The sequence below is a fragment of the Cyprinodon variegatus genome, unplaced genomic scaffold, assembly GCF_000732505.1.
Source record: "Cyprinodon variegatus isolate N-32 unplaced genomic scaffold, C_variegatus-1.0 Scaffold174, whole genome shotgun sequence".
Lineage (NCBI taxonomy): Eukaryota > Metazoa > Chordata > Actinopteri > Cyprinodontiformes > Cyprinodontidae > Cyprinodon > Cyprinodon variegatus.
Genome location: NW_015150627.1, coordinates 1084607 through 1099095, shown reverse-complemented (window position 1 = coordinate 1099095; position 14489 = coordinate 1084607). Strand labels below are relative to the sequence as shown.

The following is a 14489-nucleotide window of genomic DNA, read 5'->3' as shown; positions in this document are numbered from 1 at the left end:
TTCCTCCGCCAATCCTGGCATTTTGCCTTGAAACGCCGCCGATAGAGTAGAATCTCTCCAAGCCCCGCCGGGTCGCTCCGACCGTCTGTGATGAACCACCTGGTCCTAAAATGTATCTTCTATTGAGTTCTTTTAAAAGAAGCAGCGCCTAACGAGTTCTTTAAATTGAACCCACTGACCGAACCGGATGGTGATAATGTTGGCGTCATGAAGACTGCTTTCCAGACTTTGGAAAACAAATGGTTTTTTTCTGTCGGTGGATCCTCGGGAAATGGCAGAATAGTTCCAACGGTTACCGTAGCCTCATTTCAGAGCACTTTGGGAAAACAACCGGAGGGTAAGTTGAACTATATCCTTTAGAAAATGAAAAGTTTAGCTTGTTTGCTGTCAGAGGTTTCACGAAGACTTCTTCTTTTTTTGTTTTTTTGTGAAGCCCCCCTCCCTTTTTTGAACCACAAAATGAAAGCTCTCAGTTTTTATTTTGTATCTTTTTATAGGTGAACGCACAGCTGATCCACACTCGCGTGTTGGATCATTTTTGAACGCCTCAGGCTGATGTTACTCACTGATAAACTCGCCTGTGGCTCAAAGAATAGAAATCCCTGTTTGCTTTTTGCAGCTGCGCTCAGATCCTCGCTCCTGTTCGGCAGCTGGATGAGACTTTGTTGGAAGTTTTTTCTTTATTTTCATGCAAACTACATAGCGCTGAGGGTCGTTGATGTTTGATCGTGCGTCCCATCATTGCATGTTGAGCGCTATTAGCATCACAATCTGTGTCCTGCAGGAGGGTGGCGCAGCTCGAATCAGAGCAGGCTCTGAAACAACATATCCAGCAAGAAAATCCTCTAATATCATCCAAGCTGGATTATTTGTTTGTTTTTCGTGCAGTATTATAAAGTAGATGATTTATAAACGTGCTTTTTGTAATAATCACTGAAACAGGAAATGTATTTTTGATGCACACAGGGGCTGCATGCTTGTTAGTGAGAAGGTGTAAGCTTCATTATTAGGGTGTTAAAACTGGCTAAAAACACTAGGCAGATAATTGTCCTATAGATGTGTGAATGGTAATGCATTTCTTTTAAGTGTTCCTCGACTTTCTGTTTCTCTTTATAGTTCATTGTTTAGGAGCTTTACAAGAAAATCTGATTTTTACATTTAATTGTATTTTTTGCTGTGTGATTTGCAGTTTAATCTAGAGGGAGAGATGCCACAAAATGGGCTCATCAAACTTTCAATTACTTTCTACTTTATTAGGCATTTTAAAAAAAGCCGTGTTTTTTTGTATTTCAGAAACCATATCTGAGGTTAACAGGAAATGGTTCTAAAAATCCCTGTTAAGACCAAAACCTCACAACATCGGTGCCATGATATAAGTTTTTAAAATTTTCGATATGAGCATTAACCGATACGATATTGACCTGATGCGATATAAGCGCCAATCATACATACTTTTATTACTTGTTTTGTACTGTAGAATGTAGAAAAGGGCTTGTTGAACAGAGAAAAAAGGTCAAAAACAATTAATATAAGAACAACCAGCCTAAGTAATAACCAATGAGTTACAAAAACTTCAAACAGAAGCAGAATGTTTCTATCACCATGAAAGGAGCTGAGACTTTGGATGCTGAAATAATCCGATATTGATGTTGATTGCAACCAGAGCTGTTTCTTACAGATAATATAATTGATAATAATAGTTAAACTTTATTGATCTCACATTGGAGAAATCTCCCTCTGCATTTAACCCATCCCCTTGGAGAGCAGTGGGCTGCCATTGTGCAGCGCCAGGGGAGCAGTGTGGGGTTAAGGGTCTTGTTCAGGGACCCAGAGTGGCAGTCTGTGGGAGTGGGGCTCGAACTCAGAACTTCAGGATTCCAAGCTCTATGCCTTAATAACTAGGCCGCCACTCCCCACTTGTACAGATCACTTGTTGGATGCAATGTTAGTTTACATTGGTGTATTTTAAGTTTTGTACATGATAAATTCTTATTGTGAATTAATTGGGCCTAAGTTCTGGACTTGTGGTGCGTTTAATGCCCAAGATATGAGAACCTCAACAATTTAGAGGACATTTTGATAGTGGCACCGAAAATGTAGGTTAATTAGTATCGGCTTTGTTGTCACGATGAGCGGCAGTTAAGTCTAAATTTTCAGTATTTTGTTGAAATATGTTGTTAGGCCTGTGTCTTCCTTAGACAGTAAGATGATATGGTTAGAATTTGGTGTGAACATGAAAGCATGGTTCTAGTCTTCCTTGCATCAACGTTTAAGCCTGCTGATTGTTGTCTAACATGTGAGGGATATATACTCAGCCCATTTTGACCAGTTTTAAGCCACCAGTTGTCTAAAAGCCACATCCTGAGTATTGTTTCTGACCATGGTCATCCCTCTAAATCCACTGTTCTCTCATCATCTGATGGCTATTAACAGCAGGGTAATGCATCGGGTAAATAAACCCAAACTGTTTTAAACTGGTTTCATGAAAATAATCTCGAAGAACTCATTTTAATGGAGCGCTTCTGGGATGTGCTAGAGCAAATGTTTATGTCATGGACGTGATGCAGCTAAATCTGAAGCTGTGATGTCAGTTTGCGACAATATCTCACAGGAATGTTTCCAACATCTTGGTGGATCTGAGCAATAAAGAGTCACAGGGGTCCATTGCATTACTGGCATTTTGTACCTTTATAAAGTAAATGGTGAATGTTTCCATATTACAATCAGACAGTTTTTATGGATAATCAGCAGCAATTAATTTAATTCTGTATAAATTATTAGAATAAAGTCCACAGATTAGCAGCAGGTGAAAGCCCTGAACTTGGACGAGTCAGGGAAGTGATTGAAGAATCTTTAGCAGGGTTCAGGGGATCACCATTCAGGTCATTTATCATGGTAACAGCTGCCAGTATGAGGTGGTGCTTGGCGGTCATGCGTTTGTGTGGTCTGGAGAATGTAACCCCATAGCTGACCAGTCACTGACATCAGACTTCTTCTCTGTAGGGCAGACGGCGAGCGGATCAGAAGACGTCAGATCGCCCAGAGTGCTTCAGAGTCAAGGTCTCTTTGTGACCTTTTATTTATATTTTCACTTAAATGAATCAGATAGGATGCCCCCCAATGCCCTTGTTTTTTTTTTTTTAAATGTCTGTTTATTCTTATTTTGGGAAAAAATATCCAAACTGGATATCTTCTGTAGCGTTGCCTTGCGTTATGCTATCTCTTTTAAACGTAAACTCAAAAATTTTTCCTAAAATGGGGCTGGGCGATATTGACTTAAAATCTTATCATTATATTTTGTGATATTATTGCAATAACAATAAAATTAACTATAAAAAAAAAACCAAAATGTATTGCTGTGACTGCACTCTACAGCAATCACAACCCACACTTAAAAAAAAAAAAAAAACACCCTTAAAAGAATACACTATTAAAGATAATAAAAAAAACTGGTAATGACCCAGTGGGAGAAAGGAAGGAAAAAGTAAAAAACAAATTCTGAACATTTGCTCATTTTTTGGAGTTTTTAAGCATCGTTAGTTCAAATTATGTTTATTTATGGTAATTAAAAGTCTTATCTTGAAGAGAAATGTATTATAGTAACTATAACCAATAGGATAAATGAGTCTCATAACCCAAAAAATAGCCAATAGGTGTTTTGGTACCCCTGTTCAATACCCACATCCTGCCCTTTTAAGTACAAGCACTTCCGTGTATTACTTTCATTTAAAAACAATATGTATCATAAAGAAAGTTTCTTTATAGCCCACATATAATTTACTACCTAGCTAATAAAAAATATGAATATTAAAACCCTACATGCTGTTTATTTTTTGACAATTTAATGTTTTTTTTTAACACCAAAGAAAAAAGCTCATTATATTTCTACAACTAAAACCAAGGACCACCTCAATATTCAGCCCACATTTTCTAAAAATAAATAAATTATAAAAATGGGGTTTGGTTCAATAAAATGTGCTCTAATGTTTAATAAATTAAATCATAAATGACATTCGTAGGGCAACGGATGAAGTTGTTCAAAATCATTCCAAAGAGTCTCCAAGGGTTACCCATAGCATTATTTTATCAAAAGATAGGATAGATACCTCATTTTCTGAAACCCTAAGGCTTCTTTCCAGCAGAAACTATGTTGCATTTAAGGACATAGATTTTTGAAAAGAGGATTTCTCCCTGTAGAAGTAGGTGATTCTTAGTCTGATGATTACACAGGGTCAAGATTAATAATATCCATCATTTTCCTTTTGTATTCCACCATTTTCTGTTGATTGAACTCCCGAGCCTCATCCTTAGCAAATTCAAACCAAAGAAATCCCTTTTGCCTTCTGCCTGTTGTTAATATAATAGAGTCAAACAACCAAACCACATGTCCTTACAAAAATATAACAATATATGCAATTTTTTATGATGCTGGTAAAGATTCTTTATGATCTTTATGATGCACGTTTGGTATAAAATCTCCTCTTTAACTTAAGAAGTGTGAATCTGTCACCACACCTCTTGGTCTGATTCATTTCGGGGTTTTCTTGGAGCATCAGTGAACTAAATCAACTTTTAAACGGATTTTCTTTACCTCAATCTGAGCAAAGCAGTGCTCATTTTTTCCAACCTAAATGCGTTTTTTGATAAAGCTTTGATTACCGTGATTTATGTGTCTACAGTTGGCGGGTCCAACTCCCGGCTTTTAAGGTCATGTCTTGCACATTACAGATCCAGTGGTTTCATTCCTGAGTATTAGATCCAGTTCTGCAGGAGCCTGCTAATGACCCATTCCCCATATTCAGGATTTTTGAACGAGGGAAACATCTGAGACATGCGGGACGGCAGCCCCTGAGGGCTAACTTTGAAAAACCACAGGTCTACTGTGTTGCATTCCAGTCAAACAGGTGTTGTGTATGATGCCTCTCCTGCATGCATGTGCAGCCTTTTTATCCAAGTGGCGTATGATTTATCGGCTGCTTTCACATCCAACCCTTGATTTGTTTTTAATCATGCCAGAGTTGGGTTTCTTAAGCTGATCACATTGATGAAAAACCCAATCAAAGAGCCTGGAACTGTACTATGGAGCAGTTACAACTGCTATTTACCTGGACCATGGAGTGGATCTCTTGCAGCATGAATACATGCTTGTCTGTCCCGGTGTAGCAGCAGCAGCAGATTTGAGTGGAATAAGCAGTGGGGGTTGGAGGAGTACAAGATTTAAACACCAAGTTTGCAACAGAAGCCTTGATTCAGACTCTGCTCTTTGTGTTTTTGTTTGTTTTCCATCAGCGTAATAACCCCCCTCCCGTCCCCACCCCCGAAAAAACCTGTTGCAACTGCCTGATGCGGTTTGCCCCAGTCTAAGAAAATCCTCAGTGTAAAAGCAAATAGTGCCAGCTGAAAAAATTGACTTTTCTCACTTTTACCAGTTTCTAGACTCAGCTGGTGAAAGAGTTATGATAAAAAAAAATAACTTTAAAGTTAATGTGTAACAGGTTTTTTGTGACGTTAGTGTTGTTCATACTATAAAAGATTCTCCCCTAGTTATGCTGAAGTTTAAAGCCTTAGTGGGTTCACTATACTGGAGTGATCTGCATGAGTGGGCTGACATACTTTCAAGAGTTTTTGCCAGACTTAAACCCTCAACTAATCTGACTGATATTTATCTAGAGATTACAGCTGTCATGCCGGTATTACCCCGACGGATTTTCCTCCATCATTAATGTTTCACTCTGTGACTTGAGGCTCTCCTGATGATTCAAGGGAAAATTACTGGAAATAAGTAGTTATTAAGACAAACTATTATATGTAGACAAAGAAAAATGTGTTGAATTGACAGTAGGAAAAAAAAAAATGGAACTATTCTACGAGTAATAACTGAAGAATATCAGACCCCGCTGTCAAAGTATCAGTCAAAGTTTTGAACTTTTGTTTTTTGGATATATGTAATACTTGATATAGGAGAGTATGCTGCAAGATGGAAAAAAAAAAATCAGCGTGACATTTAAGGTAGCAGACATCACACGACCTCTTAAATTGTCAACAAAATGGTGCTAGCTGTCACCACGAGCTCAAACGTCTGGCCTCACGAGTCCTTTGCTGTGGGATCAAAGACGTCGCCTCAGCAGTTCAGATTCTAGAAATCATCTCTGCGTGTGATGGACGAATGTACAGTACATGAAGGGAGCGAGGCCTGAATGCCCCTGTAGTAAGCGGTCTGCTATGTGCATGTGATTAGGGGATACATTTCCGACTTCTCTTGCTATGTTAAAGATCCCTGTGAAGCGCCACTCTTCTGTTGCCTAAACTCTAGAACTATCCTAAATATCTGCAGCCAATCTTCATGTTTATATGCACTTTCTGCGGTTCAGTGTTAGATTAATAAAATCACTCATTAAATCTGCAGTGCACCATGATCAATAATGAGATGATTGGTAAAAGGGAGAAAATTCCCTCTTTCAACGTATAGTTTTGGGGTTGCATTGCTTCAGAGCTGCATTGTTCTAGAAAAAATTTGAAAGCAGAATCGAGAAAAGTTATTCCATTGGGGTTTTTGTTACCGGTACTACCTTGACATTTAAATGTAGTTGTGCCCCCGCACCTCTTCACTCCTCCACGTAGTCACATAAGATATAAACAGATGGTTTTGTCTTTGCATTGGAGCTCTTACTTTGTGCTTCTTCTTGATCTTGTCTTGTTCTTCTCTTTATTGTCCATAGGTCACATCCTCGCTCCCTGTTTTTGATTCACTGGCCTGGCAAACGCTCACAGTTAAAGCAAGCAAATCCAGCTGCATTTCCATCATTATTTTAAATTCTTATTTAGAAAAATTGAATCAGAAAATCTTGATGGAACCTTCAAAATTAGAAAATAAACCCCCTCAAATATGCTAGAAAAGTTTTTATTCTCACTTCAAAAACATGGCTGCAAGCAACATCATTATTGTTATAAAGGAACAACGCTTAATTCCTTTCACACAAATGGAATCGCCACATTTTAGCATTTCCTTTTTTTTCCTGAACTTTTAAAAGTTCACTTAAAATTCTCATTTTGATTGGATGGAAACTGATTTACTCCATAGTGTATCATTTTCATTGAGGATTTGGGACAGAAATTGGGTGTGAAGACTAATAGATTTTTTTGTCAGAGGGTGTCCAGATTTCAGAACACAATCACTTCTCTGTACCCAATCATTCGTCTGTCAGCGGTGACTGGAACAATATGCAAGTGCGGCCAGAGAGCAGCTCTAAAGCCCTGCAAACCTCTTCTAGATGGGTTTTAGGACTGGGGGGTGTATCCGTATGTGTGTGGAATCGAGTTACAAAGTCTGTCATTAACCAGGGAGCTGCAGTTATGAGACCAAGATAGACTGCTTCAATTCTGAGCACGACTCTGTGGACAATCACTCTTCAATGTAGGTGGCTCTAAGTCTGAGGGGAAACGGGGGTGAGGGAGGGCTCTAAGTGTGTGTGGTAGAATATGTATGTGTATTTACGCAGGTGGAGGGAAATAGGGAGCAGGGTTTGCCCTGCAGTGTAGAATAGCGCCCTTGCTTCACTTTTTTGTCCTGTTTCTGGTGCGCTTGTGCTGACTTATGAGAAACTTTTACTAGCAACAGACCTGGCATCAGATGAGGCAGCAGACTGCGGAGGAGCACACAGCATGTGGGTTTCGTTTGCTTCTTGTGTCCAGCTTTTTACAAAGGGGCCCTCTGTCTGCAGTGTTATTTTTAGTCCAAAAAAAAAATAAAAAATTGAGCCTTTTAATAATCATCAGCCTTATGGAGCCCCTAACTGATCACGATGAGGAGAAGCTTGTCTGGGACTCGTGGGCTGTGCTGTCGCAGCAGGCGCTAGGATGCTAGTGGGGGTAGAGAATGGGATTAAAGGGACTGCCTTTGTATCTGCCGGATTTCCAGTCTTGTTCCAATGCTTGGTGTTTAGGAGTGCCCTCTTTCTTCTGTTTTTTTTTTTTCATCTAGTGGCCCTCGCACAGACTTATTGATTTCCTCCTATTCTGTGTTCAAATGTGGATGAGGAGCAGTGGAGACAGGAAGAGGGGAGGCAAGACGCTGCTGTCTGCACAGATGCACACCCGCATAGATTTGCAGTGCTCGTGGCTCCTCTGCTCTCCACAGCAAACGGCAGACTGCACTGGAGACAGTCTGCAATACACATTTTATAAGCTCTGTACTCGCTTCAGTGCTCTCGTCTTATCGCTCTGCTGTTAGGGAAGAAAGTTATGGCTTTAGTTTCTGTATCTTTATGATCTCATTGCCTGGCTAGGGCCGTCTCTTGTTTAGTCGGGGCATGTTGTCCACATTCTGCAAAAAAATCTTCCATTCTGTACATCATAAGGGTATATGTTCACGTCAGTCCATCATGGGGGTATGAGCTCCAGCTGTTGGAGGCGTGTACTAGAGTATCTCCAGTCTGTTCTGTATGTTAAGAACAAACAGATTTTTTTTTTATTTTTTATAATATGATATACATTTTGTTTGATGCACAGTTTCAGTGCATCAACATGCACGATGTTGAGCTCACAAGAAAACAGAAAAAAAAATGTATACTTGGATTCATAAAGAAACTCATTTCATTTAGATTTTTTGAGTTGGATGAAATGAAATGAAAGAAGGGTTTGCATCCAGGAAAATGTGAGGATTACAACTATTATAAAAAGATGCTAAATGAATGTGGATCCCAGAATTACCCTTCACCACTGTTAGATTGGGAATTTGTTTGTCTTTTTATCATAAAGACAGTTTAAACAAGTCTTTATGATAAAAAGACTTGATAATTGATAACATTTGATGAATATAGGCACATCATTAACTTTCACTAGCTTCAATATGGTTTATCTAAACATAATAAAATCAGCATTGTACCAGTGTTTTATAACTCAGATCAATGTTCAACCTGATGCTTTTTTAACGCTCAGTTTTGTTTGCACTTTTACTTGACATAAGAAGATGGATAAATGGATGGTTTCTGATTTTCAGGGACAGAATATTACATTTTAGCAGCCTTGGAAAGTTTTGACCTGTTGATACCAGTTTTTTTTGCATTCAAATGAGAATGGACTTAACATTTTAAACTGTTTTTTGCAGCTTATACAAGATTAGCATGGCTAGGATTACCAAAACCTAAGAGTTTCGATGTGTGAGCTCAAGAAAGGTGAAGGAAAAACAGAAGTTCTAACATCTTCAATGCATTTGAGTATAAAGCATTGGTGAGCAGTAGAGTAGTCAAAAAAGGTACGAATTAGGCTTAACTATTTGCTCTGTAACAAGTTCCACACTGAAGGCTGTGGTTTTCAGGTGACTTTACTCCCCCCTGTGCAGAATTTTGGATTTACAAATTTTCTACTGGCTTTCAGGGAAGATGAATCACCAGGCAATTCTGATTATCGGATGACTTTTCAATAGAGCTTTTGTGGAACCTATTATACCTGCAAAGAAAAGGGACAATGGAGGATATGATTGGTTTGCTCATTTTTGATGCCATCTGGATGATGTGCATCAAATCTTATTTTGGTAAACAAAGTTAAAAGCCATTTTTTTTATGTTGTATTTTCCCATGTCCTGCTTCTTGGGATAATGCCCATAAAAGTTCAGGATTTCAGAGCACATGTGAAAACAGGAGTGGAGGACCTTTACAGCTGGCCTGATCTCTTAGAAGTCTTTATTCTTGAAAGACAGGAAACAGTGGCAACAATAAAGGCTTGATTGGCGGCAGGATGTCAGGACCAGATCCATCTGCACTGTTGCACACAGCGGTGTGTATATGCATTCATTGTATTATTGCAAGCTGTTTGCCTAGCGATTATCAGTGTGGTGCGGCCCATCATAGTTTTTACTTGTCTCTGCCAGGCAGGACGTGACAGCCAAAGCTAGTTTATTCTTGGCTGCTATCTCACTGGTTTCTGACGGAGCTAAATGTGTGTAAGTGCTGCACCTTGATGCAAATTTGTATGTTTGGCTCTGAATTGGCTGTTTTCAGATATGGATGGTGTGTGAGAACTTGAATGTTTGATTGCTATGGTGACAACAATTGACTTTTTAAGAGAAGGGAAACCTTCAAAGTTTTTTTTGTTTATTTCACACAAACAAAGGCTATGGTGAAACATGCAGAGAGAAAAAAACAGTATTTTATGTATTAAAAAGTTCAGAGTGCCTGTTTATGTTCTTTTTACACAGTAGGAGTTAAATACTGTTGATACTTTCTGTATGCTATATTCTGTGTCCTGGACAGAGCAAAGAAAACAAATCAGATGTTTTGCAATTCTGCGAGAAAAAAGAAGTGTAAACAAAACGCTTATCTGCTTTGCGGCGGGGTGTGTCAGTGTTGTTACTGGTGTGTAGGTGGTTAGTAGGGTGGGGCGCCATCGGGGAGAAAAGACACCCATTGTCTCAGAGTACATTTGATCTAGGGCAAGTACTTTGTATGTGTGTGAGCAAACACCCAGGGCAGCAGTGTATCCAGGGAACAAAAACCTGCTATGCTTCTGCCTGCTACAATTAATTCATGAGTGACAATTACACATAAGCAGGGGTCCATTTGCATTTGGTCTCATTCCTCTGCTTGTGAAAGAGGGCTACTGCTGAGAAACTGAAGGGCCCTGAGAGATGGAGCCTAGCTGGGCCTAATGGGGGCACTGCAAATTCCAAAAGCACTGAAGTCTCTCTTTCATTCCCTACTTGATGGGACTCTTGTCCTCTGAACATGTGCTTCCACAGGTTAAAAAAGCTCCATGTTCCGAGTAGCACAGTAATGCATCCGTATATCAGGGTTTTAGCTTTTGTTGTAATTGTAGCCTTTTTAGATTGGAGGCTTTTAAAATCTGAGCTGCACCACCATCAACTGACCTTGTTTAGCTTTGTTGTATCTTATTGAATGTCTTTTTATAAGTAGGCTAGGTAAACAGTGTGTAGACAATGTGCTGGACACATGTGTTTGGCACAATTTAGCCAAATTTGCCAAAGCAATCAGTTTTTCACTCATAAAAGAAAATCTCAGCAAATAAAACTGCTGATTTCCATTTACAAGAAAAACTAAATTAAATCACTGCCACAATTTAGGTTACTTAAAAAAATGTTCAGGCCTTATTTTCAATGTGGCGTCTGTTGACATATGTCCTAGTCCTAGTCAGCGCACCTATCTTTCTGACCCTTAAAAAGTACCATTTTGCAGAACATGATTTTTTGGTCTTAAAAGCCTATTGGGATGTAAATTAGGGTTTGAACAATTTGATTCCATTTCCTTTCGATTCTTGATTCCTATTCTTTTTAGAAGAAAGAAAAATACATTGCAACTTTTGGTCTCATCATGTTATGGCACACAAGACTTAAAGTTTCATACCATTCAAAATGCATTTTCCCCTTGCCCCTCCTCTGCAGCTACAAGGGGTAAGAGGCAGAAAGGTGAACCCTATGAATTGGGACACCCCTTCAACAAATGCATACGTCATCAATAGTCTCTTTTACAAAAGCAGACATGACGAGGTGTTGCTGGAAATCTGTTGCTGGAAATCATGTCCGCAGCTGTGTTGATCTGGGCGTTTGGCATCATTTTAAGGTTATCTGCTGCTAAATAGAGGAATGTAAGAAAAAGGAGACATCTTCAGCTCCTGGGAATAGTGGTGGATCAAATTATGGTATACAGGATGTAATGGAGAACGGTTGTGCAGAATAATAACTAATGTATTACTTTTAGTGTGCGGACATGCCTTCCTTTTCGCTAAAAAAATTGTTTTTTGTCATACAGTTAAAGCACGATCAGTCCAAACAGTATATAATTTAGTCATTTGGATTGTCAATCTTTACCTTATTTGATCTATATCTAGATTGTTGAGGTCCTCAAGTTAGAGAATAGTTTTATTTAGAGTAATTAAAGAAAATCTGGGTCTATCTCTAGATATTGTTCCTATGTCATGCTAAGATTGCATCCAGCTTTTGATTGAAGCATTTTTTTCACTGATCCAACCAGGATTTGGTGCAAAGAAGGTGTCAAATTTTAGGCACAACAGCTCCTTTAAATGTCTGTAAAAAGTCCTTGAAACCACCTTGTTGTGAGCATTACCCAGTTTGCAGGGAAACCAAACTGATTAGCATATAAGCAGTAAGTATTGCTGTAGCTTTTATTTTTGCAGTGAGCTTTGACATAACCCCACAACAGCTAGTAATATGGTGTGGGTGATAAATTGTAAGATTAGTTGAGAATGGAATAGTTTTTTTTTTGTGTTGACATATTAACAATAAAATTTGTCTGGTTAAAATGTATCCAGATCCTGATCCTGAGAAATATTCATCATTTATGCTTTGACTCATCTGTGTGCTCCTAAGTGAGACTTTATTTTAGTGTAGTGCTAGACACTATGACTGTGAACGTCTACTTTCTTTATGGTTTAGCTGAGGTTGTTTACTCCTTTTATCATCTGCTTAGTTGTTCTCTGTGTTGTATTTTGCTTGGCAGAGAAAGGTGAGCATCTCGCTCTGCCATGCTGTGGTGTGGATATGAATGTGGGCTGCTGCAAAGAGCACAGCTTTTGCCCTCTGGTCTGCATTACACCCACATCCACCTAGGAGCGAACCATCTGTGCGTCCCTGATGGCATGTCGGCTCTTTGGCTCTGTGGTGGCAGGTCGGGAAGTCGGGGGGGTGCAGCAGGCTCCGCATTGCCCCGAACCCGGCCCATTTCTTCCACTCGCCGCCCTGCGGTTCTCTGCAGTTTTCCTCGGTGCTGGGTCTATTTGTGCCATGGTAACGGTGCCAGCCTGCCAGCACAGACACAGATTCTCCCTCTCTGCCAGTGTGATGACTCAGCAGCTCCTGCAGGGCTTCAGCAGCCTCCCTCCTCAACCTCGGTGATGCACCATGCTCATCAGACAAAGTAGTGTTTTGTCATTCTCTCATTGTAGCTGACCTGAATACTAAATACAGGGTTCCTACGCAGTCTGAAAAAGTGTGAAGTTTGATGTCAGTGTTTTCCAAATCTTGATTAGGATTGTAAACATTTCTTTTATTTCAAAACTTCATTCATTCATGTTGACATTAGGGCTGACTTATACTTCGAAACTAGGTCGTCTGCGTAGGGGTTGCGGTGGACGCAAAGATGTCCCCGCCCCCTCCGCAGATACTCTGACTCTCAGACTTTGCCGCAGACAGTAGGCCTCTACATCCGCTCTACACTATTCGTCTCCTGTTTGGTACCTTACTGGCCTGTTTTGTTTGTATGACCTCGATTGCAAAACCGACTCGTGAAGTTGGACCAGCTAAAAGAGCGAGGTGCGGAAGAACGCTGAGACCATTTTTCCACCTGGATCCCCGCTCTTTTTGCTCTCATGTCCATCCGTTGTCTGACAAACTTGCCCCCACTTCCTCACCTCCTCGGCCGTATCTAGACCCATGGTTTGTGATTTTCCCCTTTTGCATTGTGGCGTGGAATAAACATAGCGCAGACCACGCTTCAATATTGAGCATAATCAAAAATGTCTGCGTCATACCTGCGACAAGCTCACTGCTACACTCTGCTGCGGGAGTATAACCAGACCTTTAGTTTCTAGTGTCCTCTGCTCCTCCTCTGAGTCTTTTATGTTGCTTCTTCATTTCTTTCCTTTATGTCCTCTTTTCCTTGTGTCCATCCGTTTCTTTTTTCCTCCCAGGTATTCTTCTTTCCTTCTGCCCTTGTGCTTCCCTTTGTTTTTCTTGTCTTTTCATATTTTCATTTTCCTTCCTAGGTATTACTTCCTCCCATCAATCAATCAATCAATCAATCAATCAATCAATCAATCAATCAATCAATCAATCAATCAATCAATCAATCAATCACTGCTACTGTTCTAGAGAAGTCTGTGTGGAGGCATTTTGTAAACTAAATAAAATTGATGTGAGTATTAAGACTGCGGGCACTTGGAAAACTATCAGACGATTATCTGATTTAGTGACACATATGTAAGCGGAACGATTAAGATTCTTTTTAACATGAAAAGATCATAATCTGGTTGATCAAACAGTCATGAACAAGTCGGATGTAGGTTGCATATAAGCAATACAAAGCAAAAGAAAAGTGTGCCTGCTGCTAAGCCAATGTAGGAATTTATAAATGCCACACAGCATTGTCCCATTTGCCCCAAACATTACCCTTAAAGATCTAATCATGGTTCCATTCTCCAGGCAAATGCCTTACTCTAATTTTGGTAAAACGAAGAACGGTTCTCCACTACCCTACAGTCCAGTAGGGGCTCAATCGCCTGTTTTGCATTGCGCTTGTTGATGCAAGGCTTGGAAAGGCTAAGGAAAACCAATTTTTACATATTTTTTATGCACTGTTCTTGGGCCAATCCAAGGGGCACATGAAGTTTAGGTTTTCAGCTGTTGACTATAGATAGTTGGTGACTTCTGTGCACCGTGACCTACAGGATTGAGGGTGAGAGCATTGGCAACATTTCAACCGTGTGAGCACTTGCTTGATAACACAGCCCCCAAAAAATAT

General features: G+C 39.8%; 1 protein-coding gene across 2 annotated transcripts in view; it reads left to right on the top strand.

The window, feature by feature from the left end:
* acvr1 (activin A receptor type I) overlaps nt 1–14489 on the top strand; it is a 33582-nt gene continuing 19093 nt past the window's right edge. Inside the window, exons 1-2 of one of the 2 annotated variants that reach the window (XM_015378550.1) lie at nt 1–337; nt 3004–3060. In XM_015378550.1, the coding sequence (XP_015234036.1) occupies nt 240–337; nt 3004–3060 (155 nt within the window). In that variant the 5' untranslated portion in view covers nt 1–239. The remainder of the gene's footprint in view (nt 338–3003; nt 3061–14489) is intronic. The other variant, XM_015378551.1, reaches the window with a different exon arrangement.